The sequence below is a fragment of the Manis javanica genome, chromosome 4 (genome assembly GCF_040802235.1).
Source record: "Manis javanica isolate MJ-LG chromosome 4, MJ_LKY, whole genome shotgun sequence".
Taxonomy (NCBI): domain Eukaryota; kingdom Metazoa; phylum Chordata; class Mammalia; order Pholidota; family Manidae; genus Manis; species Manis javanica.
The window spans coordinates 123,985,366-124,010,521 of record NC_133159.1 but is presented as its reverse complement, the minus strand read 5'-3'; the positions used below and the strand labels follow the sequence as shown (position 1 = coordinate 124,010,521).

The window sequence follows — 25,156 nt, the reverse complement described above, 5'->3', positions numbered from 1 at the left end:
CTCTTGATATTCTCCCAAAACCCACATCTTTCAATCCTCACTTTCTCTAATACCAGTTCCTTCTCCCCAGTTGCTTAAGCCAAAAGCCGTGGAACCATCTTCATGTTATCTTCAAACCTTATATATCAAATTCCACTGGTTTTCCCTTAAAAATACATCCAAAATCCAACTTTCTTAGCCACATCACATCTGCTACCCTGGCCAAGGCCAGCATCCTCTCTCACTTGTGCTGTTGCAACCACCTCTTTACACATCTTCTCCTCCTGTTCTTGCACCCACACCACCTGCATTCCCCTCTCCCCCATCCACTCTTAACAAAGCAGCAGAAACATCCTTGAAACCCCTGTCAGGTCACATGGATCCTCTGCTCAATGGCTCCTCTGATGGCATATGCAGTGCAAGTCAGGTCCTCAAGAGGACAAGGCTCTCCTGCCCTGGGCCCCTCCCACCCTCCTTGCAAGCCCCTCTCTGTCCCCCCACTCACTCTGCTCAGCCACCCAGACCTTGCTGCTGCTTTCAACTCCAGATATGCACAGGCCACAGGGCCTTTGCATTTGCTCTTCCCTCTGCCTTCTGGATGGAATGCTCCTCTCCCAGAAATCCACACACTTGCTCCCTCCTATCTTCCAGAGCTTTGCTCAGATGCCCTCTCCTAACAAGACCTTCCCTGCCCATCCCATTTAAAGTTACAAATCTTAATCACTACACAGTTTAGCTGTTTATATTTTATTTACTGTTTGTCGCCCTCAACTAAATGGAAACTCGACGAGGACAGGGATGACTGTCCACTTCGTTTACCACTGGATCTCCAGCTTTGAGGGCGGTGCCTCGCACACTGCAGGTGCTTAACTTTCATTCAGGGAATGAACTCTTCCTTGTTCAGGATCCCAGGGTGAAGGAAGCGCCCTTTTAACGTCATACCTTATAACCAGTAGTTCTGCCTCCTCTGAGGAGATCTCTGAGCTTAAACATGCTGCTTCCCCCAACACAGACTTAATGCCACCACAGCTCCCTGAATAATTCAAAGGCTATCGGGCAATTTCTATGGCTGAGCCAGCAAACAGCACTGGTACCATATGTTTTCTAAGCTCAGCAATTTGCTGAAGGCCCAACCAAGAGCAGAAGTCCCTCCTAATTGCCAAGGCACCTGCTTTTCCCTCCACAGAGAAGCTGGGCTCCATCGAGCTCTGAGTTCCATTCACAGAAAATCCTAAAACTTCCTTCATCCCTTAAATCAGAAACTTTTCCTCCTCTGATTTGGAAGAAAACCAGAGGTGTTAAAACCGAACATCTTGACCGCATTTCCTCTGGGCAAGCTTTCCAGGACTCACTTACTCCAACACACCCATCCCTCCCACCAGACCCAGCCAGAGCCAGACATTTTAGGGGCTCTGTCCAGCACAGAGCCTCCAGCAGTGGACCTGGAACCCAGTTCCAGGCTGCAACATCATTCTGAGCTGGCTCCACGCCTGTCACCAAGAATGACAACAGTTCCTTAAATCAGACCCTCTGGTAGCAAATGAGGAACACAGCAATTCAGCAGGAAATCGGCTTTCCTTCAAACTTCTCTGAAGTTTGTCGAGAAAAGAGGAATCTATACTGATTGAGTAATAGGAAAGGCCACCTGCAACTTCTACACAGTTGCTTCTGACTTGAAAATCCTAGGATGTTAGAAAAAAAAAACTCTCCAAGATGAACACGATCCAACTGCACTAGGATTCATTTCCCATCTCCCTAAATAAATACCGCCACATGGTTCCTGTCTGCTGTAAAATCCCTTTGAGGGAGGCAGAAGCAGTGGAGAGCAAGCAGTAGTGCTCTTCTGGCTGGCTGTGCATCCTGAGCAGGTTCCTTAACCTCTCTGAGCCCCACACTTATTTCAGAAATGGAATCTACCTTGCCAGCTGTTGAGAAGATACATGAGAAATCCTATGTGAGAGCCTTCTGTAACCAGTATAGGACTAACCTGAAGTTGTCACCACATATACTACACACTGTTTATATTCAAAACTCTAGGAAGGGCACTGTGAGCAATCACAATGGGAGGAAGACAGCACCCTTGCCTTCAAGAAGCTTAAAGTTCAGTTGGGAAAACAATATACAGAGGACTGCACAAGATCTAGCATTTGCAGAGCAATATACCAAGAAAAGCACACACCTCCATCTGCTGCCTTCCCCAAGTGTCCCTTGGGTCTCCTTATTTGTATTCCAATATCTGCCTAAGTATCTATCAATCTGGCTACTCCCTGGACTGCAAAAGGCCTCAAAGCTGTCTGTAAACTAAGTCTCTAAAGCCAAGCCAGACAGAATGGCAGGGCCGCCGCAGCCCACGTCACGTCCAGCAGTGGCTGACTTCAGCCTGTCACCCAGCCAGCGCTGCCAACTGCCCTCCTGTGCAACTAGTCCTGCCTTCCCGAGAATGCCCCGGATTCCCAGCACCGAGGTCCCCTCCACTATGGAGGTGAATATACCGAATGCCGCCTACTGTGTCTCCAGACCAGCTGAAGAAAGGGGAAAGGAGAAGAAAGAAGGCAATTCAAATGCAGCCATAGCAAAAGGAGAAAGCAGCAGCAGAGAAAAAAGCAGAAAGTGAGAAAATCAAAGGAAAAATGAGGAACATAAAGAACTATTGTTTGACATCTGACTTGCTGGCCCATGAAGGGCTTCTATGATGTGTGCCCCCAGAACATTCTGCAGGGCTGAGTAAGGTAGGCAGAAAATCATGCCCATTTTGGAAGTGGGCAAACTGAGGCCTGACAAAAATTTTGCAGATGGAGCAAGAGTGGGGTAGAGAACCTAAACTCCTCACTTCTCAAGAGCTTTGCAAACTACTGGTGCAGCCTGGACAGAGGACCATAGGCAACACTTGGAGGAAGAACTAGAGACAGCAAAGGAGTGGACAGTACAATTCACAACAGCCCAAGCGGTGAAACCACCCGATTGTGCATCAGCTGATTAGTGAGCGAGCGCATGTGCTCTACCCATGCAATGGAACGGTATTCAGCCAACACGGATGAGCCGTGAAGACGTCATGCTAAGTGAAAGAAAGCAGACCCCAAGGGTCACATTGTCTAATTCCATTTAAATGAAATGCCTAGAATAGGCAAATGCTTAGACACAGAAAACAGATTAGTGGTTGGCTGGGGGTTTGGGGAGCTTGGGGGTGGAATGGAAGTGCCTGCTTGTTGGGTGTGGGGTTTCTTTTTAGGGGGATAAAAATGTTCCAGAACTGGAAAGCGCTGATGGTTGCACAACCTTGTCAGTGTATGAAATGTCACTGAAAGAAATGTCACTGAACTGTATACTTTAAAATGGCTAAGATGGTAAATTTTGGTATGTGAGTTTTACCATCCTTTTTTAAAAAGGAGAGAGAATTCCTAATTACAACCCTTAAATAGAATTTGTGCCTCATATCGAATTTACCGAGTATCATAATTCCTCCAAGTGGTAAAGATACCTCAAGACAAATGCTGGGCATAGAAGCCACAGGGCATAAATCTGCAAAGAAGTAAAAAGCTAACCTTTTCAAACAATATGGCTTCTCTCTCACTTACCAACTTTACATCTCCCTGTATGGCCCCGGAAGGTGACTGGTTAGCCAGAGACGGGTAAGATTACTCAAGGGAGAACAACCTAAGACAGGCACAGTCACAGGGGGGCCATCAGGTGAGATATTGGGGATCAACAGTGGTGAAGCTTAGAACCTCACCCCTCCCTGTTTTGAGAGAAATCTTCTGCATCCGTGGATGTTTTAATGCCCTTGTCTAGCTTGGATTAACACACAGTCTACAGGCACACACATGATCATCTACAATTGCTCTCTTACAACACTAAACTATGTTTTCTACCTTTATCTTGCATCTACCTACCACTTCAGCATTTTATTAAAAATAAAAATAATAATAATAATAAAGGGAGAAATGTGGGATCCACATATAAATCAAGTATAAAAATCAAACGAATATTCATATTTGACCTGATTGTTCATAGTTCATAATGCATGATCAAAACCGAAAGTTTCTGTGATGACTGCCCTTGTACTGTTCACCATGTAAGAATTTATTCACTATGTAAGAATTTGTTCACCATGTAAGAACTTGTTCGTTATGCTTCAGAAGATTGGAGACTGACGAGAATTAGGCTTGAGATGGATTAATGATTGTGGATTGAGCATTGACTCCCCTATACAGAATTTTGTTGTTAACAACCATTTGATCAATAAATATGAGAGATGCCCTCTCAACAAATAAATGAATAAATAAATAAATAAAGGAGGGAGAAGAGGAATGAAGAGAAAAATGAAAGAAAATCGGATACAAAGTAAGAGGAATGGGAAATAGCCAAAGATTCTTAGGCAAGCCATGCATTTCCCCATTCAGGGACCCTCTTCACATAGTTCAGGGGAGCTCTGCTATAAAAAGGAGACCTCTCTTACCCTGAAGAGGTAACAGGACACTTTAACTGGAGCTGCAGACGAAGAACCAGCAGCAGGAGCCTGGTGGTAGTGAGCAGGGGTGGAAAGGGACTCTGGGGTGTGGGGCTGGCGTCCCCTCAGAAAGACCCGCTGATCCCACCAGGAAATGCTGAGCATTTACTTATCTGTCCTTCATACTGACACAGTCGCTCATTTCCCAAATATGAGTAAGTCCCTAACTCTGGGCCAGCCTCTGTCATCAGCGTTAAAGACACTGCAGTGATCAAATCCTTGGCCTTACTGAGTTAACCCTCTGGAGGGAAACAGCGCTCAAACTCATTGGCTGCTATGACCTAGTTTAATATCATCTGTGGCTTAGTCTACAAAGTGTAAACAAAACCTAATAAATGAACCTTTCTCCTCTGCTTTTTAACACATCTTAATCACATTTGGTGCTAGGTAGTGACAAGAGAGATACAGGGGACACAGTCGTAGCCACCTGGCAGGGGAAACACTAAGCAGGGACCTGGGTAGGGAAAACCAGCTATTTTAATTAGAAATGCTGGATTTAGGCCCAGAAAGGAATTTGACTTCAGGCCATTGTTTCAGACAGAATTGGTCCAAAAGGCACGTGCCAATGCCTAAGTGGGCCTTCCCTTAGACTCAGCCCTAGGGCCTCTGCAGGCAACAAAACAGACATATAGTCTGGCCCTCGCGGGGGCTCACATGCTAAAAAAGGAGGCACATGATCATGGAACATATAGAGTGCTTCAATGAACATGTGTTAAGGAGAAAAAGGACAGACACAATGTCCCTTTTTTTCAAGGTTTTTGATCCCATAGAACGATGCAAATAAATCTCCTGCCCAAATCTTGGTCAAAGGTCTTGTAGGGATCAGAACAAAGTACAGGCTAGGGGGCTGGAGCAATAGAAATCTATTGTCTCACAGTTCTTGAGGCTGAAGGCCAGATCAAGGTGCTGGCAGGTCAATTTCTTCTGAGGCCTCCCTCCTGGGCTCCCCTCTGTGTCTGATGGGGTCCTCATCTCCCCTTCTTATGCAGCCACTCACGTAATTTCACTTTAACTTAATTACTACCTCTTTAAGGACTCTGTCTCCAAATACCATCACATTCTGAGGTACTGGGGGTTAGGACTATGACATACAGACTTGCAGGGGGCAAAACTGAGCCGTCACGGGTGCTGAGCACTCCCACTGCCCTGGCCTGCCTCCCAGGGCCCCTCATTGCACTGGGCACATCTCCCGGGCCACTCCCTGGCTCCCCATGGAGGACACAGTCCTCTGACCACAGGGCTCCAGGGTCCTGTCCAGTCAGTCTCATCTGGGCTGCATCCCTGAGGCCTACAAGCTGCCCGGTGCCCTGGAGGGGCCTATCCAAGGCCTTGGGGAAGGGCAGAGAAGGTGATAACGCTGAGGCAGGGCTCACTCCAAACAGTCTATCAGAGACAAGACTTTCAACAGCTCTTCTAACTGCCTGAGCAAGGGACAGGGAGATGTCAGGAGGCAGCCTCAGAAGCAAGTTTACGGGGGCCAGTGGGGAAAGGACTACCCCAGTAGGGAGCTGAGCTGCTGGGACAAAGCCGCCAGGGAAAGGTGGGGACAGCTCTGGGTCCACAAACCCTAGGCCCTGTCCCCCACTTCCTGCACAGCCACTCCTAACAAGCCTTGCACTCACCATCAGCTCCCCCTTGAATTTTAAAGCAGGGTCACATCCACTGACACCCTGAAAATCCCTCCAGTCAACCTGAGAAGCAGCAGAGTGGCTGTTACCTTTCCTCTGGACTCCAGAAGAAACTGAAGGTCAGAGACGTCATATGAATTTTGCAAGGTAAAATCGCCAAGAGGTGTGTGAGGCTGGGGTCCTACAAGTAGAATCCAAGGCTCCTGACAGCTGTCCAGAGAGCCCTCAGCTCCTCCCAGCTGTCCTGCAGCAGCCCCTTGGAGAAGCAGGACAGGAGGACAGCAGAGTGCACATGACACCTGCTCACCTTTCATCCTTCACTGTGGGCAGCCCTGTCCTGTGGCCTTAACAACCTTGTTCTCCAGCACCCAGTGACCTTACTTTGATGTTCAGCACTCCCTTCCACGACCCTGAACTTCATATCATGACAAGGCCATTTACACTTTTTCAGAGAAAGGCTGGTTAAGCCATGAGCCAAAATCAGAGCAAGATGTGCCCAAGTCTCTAAGGCAAGCTCTCTCTCTCTCCTGTTTACTACAGCCAGCCAGCCAGCCAGCCATCAAATACTCTTGGAACCAGACCTCAGAGATGCCGAGCACCGTGCCAGGTCCAGGGCAGTGGCAGAGATTTATGAGGCAGGAGGAGCGCAGAGTACAGTGGGGAGACAGCCATATAAACAAGTCACTGCAGCTCACTGTGCTTAGTGCCATCACGGTGGGGGTCCTGTGGAAGTTGGGGGAAGAATGACCCACCTGGCCTGGGGAGAGATCTGTTACCAGCAGAGGCCAAGTGGGGAGGCAGGCAGGTGGCCCTGGGCAGTGTGTGCAGGCCTGTGTTCACACCCCGGCACTCAGGGCAAGGAGAGCCAGTGGGCCCGACTCTGCTGCCCTCAGGTTTCAGAAGGACACCACGGAGGGCTGCGTGAGGCTAGGTGGGAGTGGGAACACCAGCTCTAAGCCTGGGGTTCCTGCCACAGTGGGAATGAAAGAAATATTCCCTAACAATCAGGATAACGGAAAACTTGTCCACTCCCAGGGAGATGTCGTCATCTTCAGACCGCTTCCCTCCAACCTTCTCTCTTGGGGCACAGGCCTCCCAAAGTGTGGTTCTTCCTTCCTTCTCCCCCATAAACCATGAGAAATGCCCATACAGGTGACTCCAGGATTATCAGTCATGCCAGCTGCACGTCCGCACTGTAGCCCTTTTCAACTTCCCCACATCTCACATCGGTCCTCATTTGCAAGAGACTTGCAGCTGTAGCTGAATATATATATATAGTCTTGATGATACGCAGTGAAGCATAATTTACACCTTCTATGCTTCTCAGAGAAATCATTTCCCCAAGACTAATAATAAAGCAGACCAGCCACACAGAGTAACAAAGCACCCCACTCCCTGGCAAGCCATTCAGAAACAAACCATAATGGCACACAGTTGGCACCCCCCAGAACAATCCTGATGGGCACAGAGGAATGTGAACCTTTAGCACCAAGTACTACTGGGCTTTTCATCCTGTGCCCACAGAGCCCTAGGGCTTCCCTGGAATCACTCTGAAAAGGAAAGGGAGTGATGGAGGGCCCAGGCCACCGTTCACTGCGGGTATGTGTAGCCAGAAGATCAGCTAGTGTCCAGACCCCCAGAATCCAGCACCAGCGAACACCAGGTGTGGGAGATGCAGAGACTACAGGCAGGCTCTGGCTGCCCCAGCTCCCACTCCCATTCCACCATAGCTATAGCTATCCCCTTGGACGGGAGGCCTAGTCAGGGGCAAAGGGCTCAGGCCAGATCTGGCTCTAAGGTCCCCCTGGATTATCTGGTAACGCCTTGGTCAAGCCCCATACCCAATCTCTCCCTCACTGGCAGGGCTCCCCACCCACCAAATACACTCGGAACAGCCCCACCCAGGCCTCCACATGGATGAGGAAGAAGCCCGCTGTGTTTTCTTCCTAATCCTTCATCTGGGTGAGGCAGAGAAGTCCATCAGAAATTTCAAACTTTATCAGAATCTCTGCAGCCATGCCCACCGCAAGATTCCTTAGGGGCGCACAGAGGGGGTCTCCACGGGAACCCCCACAAACCCCAGCCCTTGCCTGTCTGAGCCCAGATCCCTAGGCAGCATGCACTAGTCATCTGGCCAGAGGGGCAAGCAGACCCTTTTGAAAGATCCCCACCATGGTTTTTTTTTCCCCCAAAGACCAAAGATTGCCTCCTCTTCTCAATGAAGGGAGTCAGAAACAGGAAGACTATCTGTGCTGCACTGCCTGGGGTGGGCTGTCATGGGCCCAGAAGGAAGACATTTCCTGTCCCCTGGTTATTAACACAGGGAACTGGGGACAAAGGACAAGCAGAAAGCCCTGAAAGTGCCACCTTGCAGGATCAGATTCTGGGGCCAGGGCAGACAGGACGTGGGGCCCAGCAGTTTCCTGCTATCATGGTACCCTCCTGACTGCGGCATCCCCCCTCGCCCCCGAAATCTCACAGTGGTGCTCAAAAACTGCAACTGGCTGGCTGAAAGAAGGAACTGACATCGCCTTTGCCATGTCACAAAATATATCAACTTGAAAATGTCCTGGGATCACTAATGGGGAGAAGGACATTCACCCTTACTCTGAACAGGAGCCTCCTGGTCTCAGTGGCCTCTGGATGCTATACTCTGCAGAAAAATCTATGTCTAAGGCTGGTTTATCTGTCACAGGGTCTAAGTTAAAATTCCCCTTAATTACTGAACTATAGGTAAGATTGTAATCTTGGTCACACCCAGGGAAGTTTATCACTCCTAGGGAGGGTCCAGATGGGAGGAGATTCCCCCAACTGTGATGTTCAAAAAAGGAATTTGTACTTTAAGTTTGTGATGTAAATAAAGCATGACACAGCTGAAGATCCATCCATCCATAGAAAGGCTATGACTCCCTTAAGCAAACACATTTTCAATGGTGATGCTAAGCCTGGCAAAAAGGGACTTGGAAGAGTCGGGATGGAAACTGAATTCAGGGAACAGTGGCCAAGAGGCAGAAAGACAAGGTCACCATCAGAAATGATAACCAAGAGGTCTAGCGTGACGCTCAGGGAACCAGGTTTAAGAAAAAGCAAACAGTAACGGCCAGCACTCCGAGTGACGAACGGGAAACAAGCATTCACAGCAGCAGCCACCAGCACATACTGAGCGCTGACACCAGACGCTCAGCGAAGCATTTGTTAAAGGAGACGATTCTAACTTTCAAACTGATCCTGTGATGTCAGCCTTATCATCCCCATTTTAAAGACATGGAAAGTGAGATCCAAGATTGCATAAGTAATGTACCCAACGTCTCACAGGGCCAGCAAGCAAACCCAGGTCTGATCTCCTGCAAACCACTACACCAGCCTGCCTCCCCAATACTACAGACGGAGAAGGCTCCCACTCTGGGATTGCAGGAGCATCTAGTAATCAAATCAGTCCCAAGGGAGGTCAGTATCCTCAAGGCCTGTGTTTTGTCTCCAGCAGGAAATAATAATAGTTTGCCACTCTTTATACAAGGTACCAATCCTACTTCACGTAACCGCAGGCATTTGCTCCCACAACGGGAAGGTCTCCTCTGAGTTGCACACCTCTTCCCCAGTCTGTCTTGTGACCCAGGGTTCATGTGTGTAAAATGCCTGGGTGAGGAACACAGATTCTGTTAACAGTGTTATTAACCAAACTCTATTATTTTTCCCACATGAAGCCAAATAACTATCATGGGTAACAAACCCAGAATCTTGTATTCACTCAGCACTGCAGTGGAAAGAGCTGTACTATGGATTTTTGTTTTGGTTTTTTTAAATCAAGTACCTGTGCCTGGTTGCACACTATGGGCTGAATTTATAAAAATCAAGAGACCCAATCCTTGACCTCAAAAAATCAACAGCATGGTGAGGGCACAGGGGGTTAAGTGCGAAGAGGTCTAGAAGAATTCAGGGGCACTGTTGGTAGTCTTCCCAGGAGATTAACAACCAAAGCCAAGAAATAAGAACAAGCTCATCTGACTAAAAAGGAAAATGAAAACGAAAAGAAAAAGGACACAGTGAAAAGACAAGCCAGTTAAAATGGACAAAGAATCTGAAACTTCTCCAAAGAAGAAACAAAGACTAGCCATACGCACATGAAAAGATGCTCAGCATCACAGTCAGCAGAGAAATGCAGACGAAAACCTCAGAGAGATACCACTTCACATGCAACGGCACAACTATAATTAAAAAGACATAATAACAAGTGTTGGTGAGGAGAGACAGAAACTGGGGCTCTCTGACACCACTTTCCTGGGTCTGTCAAATGATGTCACCACTTTGGAAAACAGGCTCACAGTTTCTCACATTGTTAAACACAGAGTACCAAATGACCCAGCAATTCCATGCCTAAGTATACACCCCAGAAAAAGGAAAATACATGGCCACACAAAAACTTGTATCCATTCACAGGAGCAACTTTCATAATGGCCAAAAAGGGAAAACCACCCAAATGTCTAACAACTGATGAATGAATAAAAAGACGATACATCCATACGGAGGAATATTATTCAGCCACAAAAAATAACGGAGTACTGATAAATGCTACTAAATGGATGAACCTTGAAGACATTATGCTATGGCAAAGAGGCCACAAATGATAGGACTCCATTCCTACAAACTGTCCAGAAGAGGCAAATCTGTAAGCCTGAAAGTAGATTGTCAGGTGACAACATGGACTGACAATCAGTAAAGGTGATGAAAATGTTCTAAAATTGATTATGGTAACAGTTGCCCAACTCTATGAATGTGCTAAAAAAGAATCACTGAATTGTACACTTTCGATGGCTGTCAGATCTCAATGACCTGTTAAAACAAAAAGAAAACAAGGTGGGAGTAAAAGAGAGGAGGGGAAAGGGGTTCTGGGAGCAGGTGCAAGGACACAGCAAGAGAGCAGAGTTGCATCCCAGAGTCAGGTAGTTCCATGTTGCTTTAACAGTGTTATGCATATGAAGAAATGGCTAAAAATGCAGCAGGGGAGGTAGATGGGGCAGGTTATAGGGAGCCTTGTAAGCAAAGCTAAGGCATATTATATCATAAAGGCAATGAAAAGCCTACAAAAGTCTTAAACAGGAGCATCCCGTGATCAGACTGGCTAGGGAAATCATGTCGGCGTCACTATGGAGAATAGATATTATCAGAGGAAAAAAGCGACAACCACCGCCATTAGGGGCCAAGGCAGCAACCCAGGCATGAGAGGAGAGAGGCCAAGCCCAGAGCAGCCTAAGGGCTGCGGGAGGCGCCTGCTTTGTGGGGCTGCCACCATCTCCAGGCTCCAGCCCTGGAACACAAGCCCAGCATCAGCGTGTGAGTGCCCCAGCAACACTGTAAAAAAACACATTTCCACCCAGCCCCTTGAAACAAACCTTTCCTTTGCACCAGGACCAGCAGAGATGAAAAGAAATGTTTAAGTCTTTTAGCACCCTCTTGCATTCACCTCCCCCGACAAACAGGCTTTTCCTCATTACTAGAAGGGCCTCTTCTGGGAGTGGCCAGTGGCCAGATGCCCAGCAGATCCAGGTAAGGAGCAATTAAGACTAATTAGCCCAGCCTGAGCAGCAGCTCCAAATAAATTAGAACTGGCCAGCAGCTGCCGCTTTAAGGGTTTTAACTACTAGGACCTGTGTCCTGAACACAGCCCCTCCCAACCACCACCACCACCACCAAAAAGTGCTACTCAAAATGTGGGTGCAAGACCAGCAGGAGAAGCATGCTCTGGGAGCTTGTGACTCAGGCCCCGACCTCGACCTTCTCAATTTGAATTTGCATTTAATAAGATGCCCAGGTGATCTGTGCCCACAGGTCAGAAAGCCTCGGCTAAGAGGCTGCTACCAGGCACTCTCGTACTATGTCCTCAGAGGGGCCCATGGAAAAAGGCTTCCCTCACACCAGCAGCTCTCCAGGGAAGGCCCCAGTTAACAGGCAGCTCTCAGCACTGAACCTGGCATGATGCCCAGAGCATGTGGGGTGTAAACTCCATTTACAGAGTATACAAGGTGCCAACTCTCCCCCAGGTTTCCTGACCCTCACAGGAACTCAATGAAACTTCTGATTCTGCAACTTGCCCAGGGCCTCAGGCAGCAGGGGCTGAGGCAGGATTTGAACCCAGAGCTGCCACACTCTTGCTCTGTACTCTGCAGCCCACACTGGGGAGATCCTGCCCAACCCTTGACCATGGTGTGAGCAGTTCACAAGGGGGTGGCTGCCAGGCTGACATTCCAGCCCACGAACCAAACCACACAAGGCATCAAGCCTCCCCTTGGAACTGATACACGGCCTCAAGAAAAAGAGGCCACAGCCACACTGCAGATTGTTCCTAACACTCTCGGTATCTGGCAAGACCATCTGGGCTTGCTCTCTGCCATCAGAGTGAGAGCAGTCAAGACTCTGGGCCTGCCACATTCGCGTCACTCACCACTCTGCCCCCCAGCCTTTCTTTCTTCCTCCATAGCCAGCTCCTGGTCCTGGTCCCAGTAAAGCATTCTTGAGCCCCACCTCCACCCCGTGATGGAGGGACCTGCTAGGCAAACAGGAACCCAGCCACCACCCTCCCTGTTATGCGACCTTTTTACTACCTCCATATCTGTCCTCAAATTAAACAGACTCAAAGAGATGCCTAATTCCAAAGCCTATGTTCTTTCTGTGACATGGGTGGCCTCATATATGCCACTAAACAAAACAAAAACAACACACAAAAAGTGAACTAAATCCCATCTAATTCCAGGCTTTAATCATGACTTACAGGCCAACTTAAAACTCCTTAGGGATGCTTTGCTACTCAAACTGTGGCCAGCAACATCAGACATGGGAACTAGTTAGAAAATGCAGAGTCTGGGGCTCCGTCCTAGACCCACTGAACCAGAATCTGTATTTTAACAAGACCCCGTGTGATGTGCACACATATTAATGTTTAAGTAACATTGGTCTTAAAGTCCTGCAGTAATATTTCAATTCAGTACAGGGACGCTCTACACGCCCACACCAGACAACCGGCCCTGCCCCCAGGTCTTCGGGACATTCTTGACGATATAAAAATATCAGACCGAGTACCAGATTAGTAGGTTTTGTGTTAAGTATGTTGTTGATTATCAAAAACTCAACACAGTTTTATTTTTCACTTGAAGCACAACAAAGGCTTGTAGCTATTTATCAATAAAACACTTGCTAAATGAGAACAGTATACACAAAATTACTATTTCCACTTCTAAATTATATTATGAATCAAAAACAAATGCCTCAATGACACTCTTCCATGAGCCGCCACTAAAATAAGGATCATCCGTCATGATTAAATTAGGACAAGGACTCCTTCCTGTAATAGTTTTAAAGTATCTCGAAAGAATTTTTACAACTTTATTCGTTTTGTTGACTAATCCTGGTGCATCTGACAAGCAAATGAGACATGAAAGGAGTTTAAGGCATCTGAGATAGAACAATGGATGCTAAACCTCTAGAAGGGCTTTCATTCCAACAGAACAAGTGTGAAACTCTGTGTCTTAGAGAAGTCACCTGCCTGAGTGACCCCAGAGGGGACAGCACGTCCCCACGGGCTCCCTGTAAAGGGGCTGCTAACCTCAGCTCCAGGTGCTGGCCGTATCTCACTGAGCCTTGCAGACATACTTGCTTTTGTTGAACCACAAGTCATCATGATGTTATTTACCACTACCCTCACATCCCCCCCCAAAAAAATCATAGGAAGTCTGGGATTAGGAAAATGACCCCATTTGTCCAATAAATAAAGGCCCAGTATCTACTAGTGTGCCTAGCAATGTGCTAGGTTCTGGAACAGCTTGGGGAGGGGAGCAGATTTGAAAGAACAATAGGAGTTCATCCTGGCTCTCCCAGGAGCTAAGGGTCCCTGCTGAGGTCTGCGCTGTGGGGGAAGTCCTTGACGCAGTGGGAGCTGGTCAGACATGCAGAACCTTAGGTCCTGTGCCAGGCCTGCTGGGCCAGAATGTGCAACCAAGGTCAAGTCAGTTCATTGTGAGAAGCCTTGTTCTAGAAGCACTGAATTCAATTTGAAAGCACTCTTCTACGTATGACCATAAAACACTGGGACTAAAATAGACAAGAGCTAGGGCATCCCCGAGTGGGTGCCCGTGTGCTAATCAACACAGTGGCCCGCAGACACTCAGCTTGCTCCTTTTCTCCTTCTGGGCACATGATAGGATTGCATTGTCCTACCCACTGGATGTTAGGTGGGATTGTGTTTTAGTCAATGAAATATGAACACAACCATCATATGTCACTTCTGGTAGAAGCTTCTAAGAACCAGATGCTCTTTGACATGGAATCACCAGCAAGATTCCAGATGGTGGTTGCTCCCTCATCCTGGGGTCTGGAGGGTCTTGCAGCCCCAAACTTGCAACAGACTTGCAGCATGAGGAAGAAGCAAACTTACATCATTTTAACCACTGAGATCTGGGGGCTGTTTGTCATGGCAGCACATTCTTACCCATCCTTACTTACATAGCACTTACATGCCCATAATGCCCCCATTTTCAGAACACTTCTGTTATGACCCATTGAGAACTGCTCAAAGGCACCATTATTTGCGGGTAGGGCTTCTTTTTTTAAACCCAAAACAGTGTTACTTAACTCAGTTACCCTCTTCACTCTGCAGACTCCACTCCCCAGAGTTATCTTACTTTCTCCCTTCCCAGATATCCTCACATATTTATGCTTTTATCTTACTGTACCATATGCTTTTTGGTAAGCTTCTTTAAATCCTTTCTGCAACAAGGTGATAGACAGATATGCACATGTACAGACACACTAGACTTGGCTCCAAATGCATTTTGGCTTTTCCAAAAAAAAATCAAAACCACCCCTAGAAAGATAAAGATTTGCTGTTATGTGGATATTCAAAAGAACATGGCCCCAGGCCAGCAACTATTCCTTCAACCTGTTCTCTCCACAAAAGGATACTTACAGCATGCATGGTACACACACACACAGTCCCTACTTTTAAAAAGCAACCCATTCCTGCATACACCATCCCTTCTGCCTTGTCCTAAGACAAAATATGAACTATGCTAACTCAATGAAAATAATTAGCATCATTGACCAAATTTTTTATTTTTAAAATCCAGCTTCAATATACTGCATGTTTGACCTCGTGTTCAGCACAGGTGAGCCTTATTTTAATCAGTTGCTCCTGGTAGGCAGTTTGGGTATAGGCAGTGGGCATCAGTATTAGAAACAGTGCTGCAATGGGCACTCCGACTTTGATAGCCCAACTATGAGATCCCACATTTCCAGAAGTGGCTTTTAAGATATATTGCCAAATTACCCTCCAGGAAGCCTGTGACAACTTTCCTACACCCTTGCCAATACTCACTCTTTTTTTCTTGACCTGAAAGCTATTTATTTTTTAATCTGCAAGTCTTTATTACTAGTGCAACTGAATATGCTGGTGACTGTTCTATCTTTTATTATAAAATGTCTATCCAAGTTCTTTGCCCATTGTCATCCTGCTGTGTTCTTTGGGTTTTGTTTTATTTTTTTAGTAATTTATAAAAGCACTTCTTGCATTAAGGACAGTACCTCTTTCCCAATTTTTAATTGCCTTTTTTTACCTCACTTCTTTCACAGGAGAGGTCTTGGGTAGTAGAAGGAACAGTTCACAGATGAGGACATTACAGGAGGGAAGTGCATCACAACTGATGTATAAAGAGTGCCCCCCACCACCTCCATCCACCCCCAGCAAGTCCTTTGGACCTGACCTGCAAGATACATTCCAAATCCACCCACTTCTCATCATGTCCACTTCTGCTACCCTGCTCCCAGCTCCCTAACTGGCCCTGCTTTCCTTCCCCACCCTCTTCAAATCCATTCTCCATGCTAGTCTAGATGAGCTTTCCGAAACAAATCGGAACACGCCATCCACTTCTATCAGACCAAAGGCTTTCTGCAGCACTTACAGAACTATCTACCAACCACAGGTAGGTAGATAGAGAAAGGGTACTTACGTTATGTGAGAGAGGTGCTAAATAATCACTACAACCTGGTGATTTAATTTACACACTGGTATAGGTCAAATATATTCAATTATGAAAAAAATTCTTCACAGCTTGAAATCAGCCATGTTTGTAGTATTTACACCCAAGAAATTGGCAAATCAGGACTTCTTCCTGTCCTCCATTCATGCTCCAGCCCCCAGAGTTTTGGCTGTTAAACATTTACCAGCACACCAGTGGAGCCAGAAGCAGCCTTCGTTGTAGGAGTTTCCTGTCCTCCCAAAAAACTGCTGAGGATAGGATTCCAGATGGACGGACCCTTCAGACTGGAGGCTGTCTCTGGCAGTCACATGGACAGACAATAGAGACCCACACAGTGGGGAGGACAGCTCCTCAGACTCCCAGATGACACTGAGCAGCAGCTGGGCTTTTGGAGTGATGATGTTTCTATTAAGCCCCCCAGACCATAAAGGCAAACTGGGAGAAAGGACAAGAAATCCCAGATTCCTGGACAGTACATTCCTTCCACCATGCAGAATAGGAACCCAAAATATAAATTAAATTCTTATACAAAAATAAAGTTACATATATGGGGGGATGAGGAGGTGGAGACAACTTGCCTCCCTCCCTCTCTGTTGCACCCCACCCTCTCTTGTTCACTGTTCTCTAACCATTTCTGGAATATTCTGGTTCTCTCAACTACATCAAATATATTCCCCTCCTCAGGGTTAAGTGTAGTGCACTCAAATTACTCCCCCCAGACACTCAAGTGGCTGGCTCCTGTGCACTGTCATTCAGGTCTCTGCTCAAGCTTCACCTCCTCTGAGCAGCCACCCGACAGTCTTATCAAACCCCTCCTGCACCCCACACCCCCACTCTAACACAGTACCCTGTCTTATTGGCCCCATTCTACTCATTTTTGGGTTTTTTTTTTGCTAGTTTACCACCTCTCCAGCTAAGAACTAAGCTTCTTTTCTGTGTCTCCACTACTTCCCTTCCAGCACCAACAAAGTGCCCACAATCCATTCTAGGCACTCAATGAGGGGTTGCTGAATGAATGAATGATCAGCGTCTAAACAGGGATTGGCAAACCACATATAGCCCATAAGCTAAGAGTGGCTTTTACATCTTTAAACAGTTGAAAACGAGAAGGAGAATATGGCATGGCACGTGAAGATTATAACCTTCAAATGATTTCGGTGCCCATAAATAAAGTTTAATTAGAACACAATCACACCCACTGGTTTTAGGCTCACCTGCGGCCACTTCAGAGCCCTGACAGCAGAGGTGAGTAGCTGTGACAGAGACCACGGGGGTGGCTGTCCCAGCTGCTCCTGGCCTCTGGAACACAACAAATCCCAGAGACGCAGCTCTCCTCAAAGCCACCTCTTGGCCAGCAAAACCTAATAGGCTTCCTGGCCATCGGCAGAGAAAGTTTGCCAACACAAGTTAAGATGTTTTGAGAAATGTTTCTACGGGAGAACAAAACTAACCTAATGAGCAAGACAGGAAAGGGCAGAGGGGATGGTGTCAGGAGACACAGTGGGTAGACAGACGGTGGTGACACTCCCTGCGTTTCGCGGGTGGGAGGAGAAGGCAGTGAGAAGGGAGGGACTGAGTTCAGTTCGGTCATGTGAAACAGTGCATCAGGGATGAGTCTGGCCACCGCCTTAAGGAGGGAGGTAAATACACTGATGCAACAAGTTAACCCAATAAAACAGATCTTTATCAGTTGGTAGACAAGGGGAGCCACTACACGAGAGAGAAGGTAGGTGAGTCCCCTAATGAGCCTACAAAATCTCTCACAGCTCATACACTTGTTGCAACTGAACCTCCACAATGTCACCACATGCCCCAGTCTACCAAAGGACAAGCCAGTCTGACTGCTGGCCACCACGTCTATTTCTCTCCACAGGCATGAACAGTACCCCAGAAGCCCCACCATCGCAGGGAGAGAGGAATATGCTAATTTGGCAGTTAAGTCCAGCAGGATCAGTCCTAACATTCTGTTAGAAAGCTTGTCACACATGGCCTTGCTGCTGTGAGTAATAAGGGTACCAGCTGGGAGAACAATATCCCCTGGCGTGGCCTGATAACAATGCTAATACCTTACATGTACACAAGCCTTCCTGGTTCACCAAACATTTTCTTTCACCAGAGAAGTAGAGTGGAGCCCACATCTATGCATGTAGAGGAGGCTGCCCAGGCTGTCAGATAAAAGTCGGGCTTTTTCAGGCTGAAGAGTATAAGAAGGTCAGCATCTCATTCATGTTTCTAGGTGGTAATGGACAGCAGGGATTCACATAGTGGTTAACGGATGTCAGGGATTCCTGCCGACTTGTTGCTAAGGGAACTTTTGAAAAGATTCCCCGAATCCACAAAATCCAGAAGCCCTGCCTGCTGCTCTTAATTCCTGTGGGGGTGCCCACCTGAGCAGACCAGCACACAGCAGTTAAGTGCAGGAGGCCCCTTCTGAGAAGAGGCAGACAGAATGGTGGGCCAGGGGTAGATTTTCAAACAGCAGGGGCTACAAATGTGAGCCACAGCCCCCCCAGTCAAAGAGCAGGGTGATGTAGTGATGGTGGGAAACAGCACGGTCTTTTTCCCAATTACATACTCTGTGAGCCACCACCATGAATGACACTTTCTGTGAACAGAGCTGAGCACCACCTTAAAAAATACTGGCTTGCGGGACAAAGTCACACCCATTTTAGGTAATTTTCACATTATGGAAAGAAAAGCTCTGTATTAAAATCAATTTGTGTAACAAATCAAGCATATCTACTAGATGTCAGACAGCTCAGACACTCTATGTCTATTAATAACAGCACCAAATAGCCCCTACCTGAGAGCTGGACTGCATGTCAAGGGCCCAGTGGATAGACCCTGGCTTTAGAGACAGGAAAATCTGGCTTCAAATTCAGCTGCACCATTTATCATGTGGCCTTTATAAAGAAATCCCTGGCATCTTAAAAATAAAATCCTCTAAGAATGGTGTCTTTAAAATAAAAACAACCCTCCAAGGATGGCAATGGAGAATTCCCCAGAAGAATGGCCAAGGCTCCTGTATGGTACCTCCCACTGGGGGCTCTCTCATTAGTCTGGCCTGGCACTGCTTCCCCTCATGGACCATCTGACCCAAGTGGGTTCTTCCTACCCTTCTGAGGCAGCCAGTCTGCAAAATGGCCCTCTAAGAACCTTCCTTCCCTAGATCTGTACCTCTACCCCCACCTGTATGTACCTCCCTCCCATGCAGAAGGGCCGCATGGTCCTGGACCACTCCTGTGATTCACTTTACCAATAAAATGTGCTGGAAATGATGTGCCAGTTCTGAGCCTGAGCCTTAAGAAAGCCAGGCAATCTGTATTTCTGCATTCTTGGGAGCCAGCCACCATGTAAAAACTCCAACTACCCCAAAGAGAAAGGCTGTGTGGAACGGCCCTGGAGGTTGGGACAGCATGCAGAGAGAAAGGCCACGTGGAAGAACACCAAGGCACCAGACATATGAGTACAGATGCCAGCTGTTTGCTGGTTCCAGCCCAGCTGAGCCTCTAGGACCCCAGCCCCAGCCACCATCTATCTGACTGCAAATGCACAAGAGACACCAAGACAAACCAGCAGAAACCGCCCAGCTGAGCCCCATCAACCCACAGAAATGTGTGAGATGATAAATGGTTGTTCTGTGACTCTAAGTTGTAGGGTGACTCATTAAGGGAGCAGGAGATAAAACATCATTCCTGAACTATCCCTAGCACAGCCCACTCCCCAAGCCGCACCTTGTAAACTCCTGCAGCATAATCACATGAAGCCAAAACAAGGGAACATGAGGTGGAGAGGAGATTCAGTTTAAGGGTGACCTTCTGCAAACAGCGTCATACTTTGTTTGGTTACTCTGAGGTCCAGACCTCGAAGCCAGATGGTGGACTCTAAGAACAGCACCTTGCTCTGTTGTGTCTGCATTCCAACATTATTATCCACCAGAATCATTTCTCATCAGCTCTGGGGATGTTTGCAGATGCCTTACACTATCTTCCAGGTCCCTGATCTCTTCTCTCCATTCAAAGGAACAACAGGTCACAAGGAATTCTCAGGCCAGGATTTAGGTCCTCTAGCCACTGGATCTGTCCAACCACTGGACCATGTCTGACCCTCCAGCTCTTCCCCAGGAATGAATATCTGGGTTTCCCCCTCCATCTACCTTCCTCAGGAGTGGTTTCTCAGCCTCCACACACCCCAGAAGTCTGGCAGACATCTCCTCCCTTACAGGGTCTCCAAGTCTATGGAGGTGATCTTGGCCTGGCTTGGAACTGGCAGAACAACTCCCACAGCCTCCCATCTCAGGTCCTTCATCTCCCTGGGCTTTTTCTCGTTGCTGTTAGAAGCAACTCTCTCAGTTAGAAGAGTTGTTACTCTTCTCCCTCTTCATGGCTCAAGAGACCCTCGAGAAAGACATTTCTAGCTGCTTTGACCTCAAGAGCCTTTGTGTCTCATAGGCAGCTGTGGGTCTTGTCCATTAGGCTGCTGCCCTCTTCAAAGATGAGCGGGTTCCCTCCTCTGCTGGAAGGGACCACCCACCCCCACCCCTTCGATGGCCAAGATCCTGGTGGCCAGCCCCATCAGGGTCCCCCACACTGCTCTGCTTGCGCTGTTTTCCTAGAGGCAACCCTCTGGAAGCCAAGTACATGCTGCCCCATTCTACCACTTCCTTGGGGTCTTGACCAAAAAGATTTCCCAGTAACCAGGACCAGAATCTCCACCAAACAGGCATCTCCCCAGTGGCAGGCTGCTGCAGGAGGGCAAACCTCTCAGCGCTTTCAGATTCAGCTCCCAATTCCCCTCCACGGGGACACTTCCTGCAAAGCTGGGCCTCCTCTCAGTTCCCCTTTTCAGATGAACAAAGAAGAAATCCTCGGGGAGTATCTGTTTTGCACAACCCTTAGCACCCTTCCTCCAAGATCTTGGTATCGCTGTTTCCACCACAGAACAAAAGGCACCCTGGGGTACAGGTTACATTGGAGGTGCCAGTTCTCAGCCAGGAACCCACCACCCCTCTCCTCCCCCAGGAGGCTGGAACGATTTGTCTGTACTTGCCTGGCCAACTGTTCCCCCAGCCTGAACTCCATGCCTTCAGCATGCTCAATGCCAGGTACCCCTCCAGCAGACACCCCAGAAGGCTTACCACCTCCTTGGTATCCAGACACCTCTTCTCTGGCCTCGGGGCTTCTGCACTAACTCCCAGCCTTGATGACCACCCAGCTGGTGCTTCTCCAGGCTGATTCCATCTGCTGACCAGTCTACCCCCACTGACTCCCCTGGGACCTCTGCATTCTCCACTAACCGAGTCTGTCTTTGAGGACTCACCCCATCCCAAGGGATTCTCCCCAAAGATCCTCCCTCCCTACCCCACCCTCAGCCTTGAGGTCCAACCCGCCCACACAGGTGGTTCTCAGACACATCACCCCTGTTGAAACTGCATCTCCGTGGCCACTGCAAAGAGTCCCAGGGCTCAGGCCCACCCCTGCCTCCACCTGTGGGAAACCAGCAGCCTCTGAGTAGAGCAAGTTTGGGGCAGGAATGATACTGGCCAGGAACCACTGCCCTCATTTGGCACGAGCCCTTCAGCCTCCCCTGAGGAATGTTGTCACAGCATGCTGACCTTGGGGGCTGCGATCTCTTTCTCGCAAGGACCCAGACCCTTCCTTCACTTGCCCTTTAGCACAGCTGACCCCAGGCCATCGTATTTAAAGGAGGCACAGAGATAACAGACACCCATCTGAGCTGTTAACCAAATTACTCCCTGGGCAACTGCCTTCCCTTCTCCGTATTCAACTTGTTTGCCTGTAAGATGGGAATGAGGCCTCCCCCTCACAGACTGCCAGGGGAACTGACTCCTGGTAAGTAGTCAACCAAGGTTAGCCCATCTGAGGTCCTGCTCCCAGATGCATGCTGCCTTTAGGAAGTTTCTGAAAGCCCCTTTAGGCACCAGAAATTTCTTAAGTATGTAAATGCCACTGGACAGAACTGACACAACACCCAAGACCATCCAGCCACCATTCTGCTGGTTCCCTGGGTCAGCTTCACCCTCCCTGCACCCGAGGAAGGAAAAAGCAGAGCTGCTCCACTCTTGAAAAATAGCCTACAAACCCACCAGCTCACCCTCACCCAAAAACACTGCTGGCTGAGTCCAGCCAGGGACTCCACAGCCAACAGACACCCAAAGGCTGAAAGTCCGCATCACAATTTCCTGGAAAAGTGTGACCACCAGTCTCTCCTAGGGCTTCGCTGAGCTAGGAACATGCAGCCTCCATCTTCCGAAGAAGCAACATGCTTGCTTTCACAGCTCAATCTCAGGAAAGGAGCGGGAATACTGAGAATACAGTGGAGCCTGCCCTTCGTGTACAGGTTTCTCAAAATACAGAACCAAGAGGGTTCCAGAGCACACTCTGCTGACAGCCAGTGAAAGCTCCTTCCAGCTTAAACTGTGCTCAAATGCTAATCCATCAAGGAGGGATTCTGTTCTCCTCTGGGCCTGAAAACAACAATGTACCTTTATGAGGCCCTACTCTATTTTTGATAACGTTTGCACAGGGCACTTCTTGAGCAAACTTGCCCATAACCATTTCATCCCTTTCTTTGTTTCTTTTTTTAAGTCCCAGGGTGCATTTTCTCTCAAAATTCGCTACTTCGTTCTTTGGGGACTAGGGTGGGGTTAAATTATAAATTCAGTCATGACTTGGGCAGTGTTTTACCAGATGGTTTGCATGTACCTACACAATTGTGGGCAACTAATCATTAGTCTTTAGGACAATCCTGGGGTCAGGAAGCCTTTTACAAACGGGGATGATCTGTAAGGTCACTCCACTCCCACCCCAGAAGTTCAGAAATTCGGATCCCACTCACGCTGTGCCATGAGCTCTGCGATTAGGGGACAAAGAGGCCTCCCAACTGTCACCCAGACAATAAACAGCCAGCCGACTTGGCTCAGCAGGTCCTGTGTAGCCCTGGGGCCAGGCCAGAACAGCTGGAACAAGCCCCTTTCAGATTCTGAACCTTAGCCTGGGGGAAGGTGGCCCAGGGGAATGGGCGCTGCCTGTGGGCTTTGGTACCCCTGGATCAAGCCTGCTGACTGGGCTCGGGCTGGGGGCCAGCAAGCTCAGCTGACCAGTTAAGTGGGCGGCCCCGGGGCGACCAGGCAGCCTGACCCTGAACAGCACAACCGTCCACGGGTCGGCAAGCTCCGGGCTCCAGGGTGGAGACGCGCGGCTGCGGGGGCGAGTCGTTGCCACTTTTCCGATCCAGGGTCCTCTGTGCGCCTTCCCTGGACAGCCGGACTCGGCAGCCCTTCGCAACCCCCCTGCCACCGCCGGGAACGCGCCCGCCAGCTCCAGAACTCACACAGGCAACAAGTTCTAGCTTCCTCGGGGCGGCCGCGGGGTGCCCGGGAGGCCCGGCACGGGGGCGTTTGGCGGGCGATCCCCGCGCTGCCCACGCCGGGAGGGGCTCCCGCTGCCTTCGCCATCCCCGGAGCGCAGAGCCCAGGCTCGGTTTCGCGGCAACTGCGCCCAGCTGGCGTCCCTCGGACAGGGGCGACTTGGGCACCCCCGGTGCAGGCAACAGGTACGCGAGCGCGCCAAGGGCCGGAGCCCCGTGTCACCCCGCCCCCGCCCCCGCCCCTCGCCCTCACCTCCAGCAACTGCACGTAGCTCGCCGGGAACCAGCCGCGGAGCCCGTCCTCCTTCTCGCCCTCCCACCAGCCGCCGTCCGGGACCTGCAGCAGTGTGATCAGCTCACCCGCGGCGAAGCGCAGCCCCTGGCCGTGCCGCTCCCCGGAGAAGGGGTAAAGGGTCCGGCAGCGGACGCCGGACATGGCCTTGGCGCCCGGGCTCACAGCGCAGCCTGCATCCCTGCCGAGCCCCGCGGGCTGGGCAGCGGCTCCGCGGGGTCCCAGGCGCCCGGCACTCCGGGCTCCTGCGCTCTGGGCGCGCGCCGTCTCGGGGCTGCGCGGGGGTCCCCGGCCAGGCGGGGAACGCGCGCTCCGCGCAGGGAAGCGGAGACTCGCTGGCTTCGAAGAGCGAGCGGCGACGCCCCCGGGCCGGGCGCTCGCAGATCCCAGCTCTGGGCGGGGGGGCGGGGCTCAGGGGGAGGAGACCCGGGCGCCGCGGGCTCCGCAGACAACTTCCCGGGGACGCGGAACGCGGGCAGCCGCCGCGAGGGCCAGCCGGAGCAGGGGCCGCTCTGGCGCGCGGAAATGCGCAGCTCCCGGGGGAGGTGGGATCCGGAGCATCACCCTCTGGCCCTCTCCGCGGCGAGGGAGTGGCCGGGCGTACGTGGAGAGGGGCTGGCTGCCGGGTGGCCGAGCGGGGGCTCGCTCCGAGGCGAGGGGGGCGGGGCGGGGGCTGGACCAGGGCGGCCACGCCCGCTAAGGGCTGGGCGCTCCCTCTCTCTGAGGGCAGGTCACTGGGGAGGGGTCTCCCCTCTCACGCCCCCAATGCGGAAAGCCGCGGGACTAGGAACGCCCCTCTGTGCCGTTCGGTAAGTCTTGGGGTGGGTGCCAGGCGGGAGGTTCCTCCGAGGTGCCTGCGTGAGGGAATGTGTTTGTGACCGTCCCTGAAGGGGTTGAACCTGGGGTTGAACTTGACTCACCGGAAACTGAACAATAGGTGAAAGACAGGTTTGCAGCCTGCCGCCTGAACCGGGAAGCCGAGTGGGACGGAGCAGGGAGGCGACGGAGTTGGAGTTCGTAGAACTGGTAGCAGGCCTGTAGGGATAAACGGAGACAAAGTGAGAGAAACAGCCCTCACCGCTTTGCATGCAGAGTCCTGAAATCGAGATGGGCCAGGCCGAGGAGCCTACGCTTCTTTTACTCAGTCACCGAACATTAGTGGGGGGCTGTCACATTCCATGCAATGTGCCAGGTGCCTACAAAGATCATCTGGACAAGTCCTTGCTCTCCAGGGACCAGTGGACCTGGGTGCTTCCGGAAGCTAACCTTGAACTGAGGGTACAGAAGTTAATGAAAGCTGGGTTTCTTTATTAACCTACTCTATAGGAAGACTTAA

At 49.7% G+C, this 25,156-nt stretch overlaps 1 protein-coding gene across 6 annotated transcripts in view; it reads right to left on the bottom strand.

Annotated features, from left to right (window-relative positions):
* GAS7 (growth arrest specific 7) overlaps positions 1-24,109 on the bottom strand; it is a 236,842-nt gene extending 212,733 nt beyond the window's left edge. For 2 of the 6 annotated variants that reach the window (XM_017658638.3, XM_073234788.1), the window contains exon 1: positions 23,782-24,109. In XM_017658638.3, the coding sequence (XP_017514127.1) occupies positions 23,782-23,964 (183 nt within the window). In that variant the 5' untranslated portion in view covers positions 23,965-24,109. The remainder of the gene's footprint in view (positions 1-23,781) is intronic. The other 4 variants (XM_037026752.2, XM_073234787.1, XM_073234785.1 and 1 more) reach the window with 4 other exon arrangements.
* Between the last annotated feature and the right edge of the window lie 1,047 nt (positions 24,110-25,156).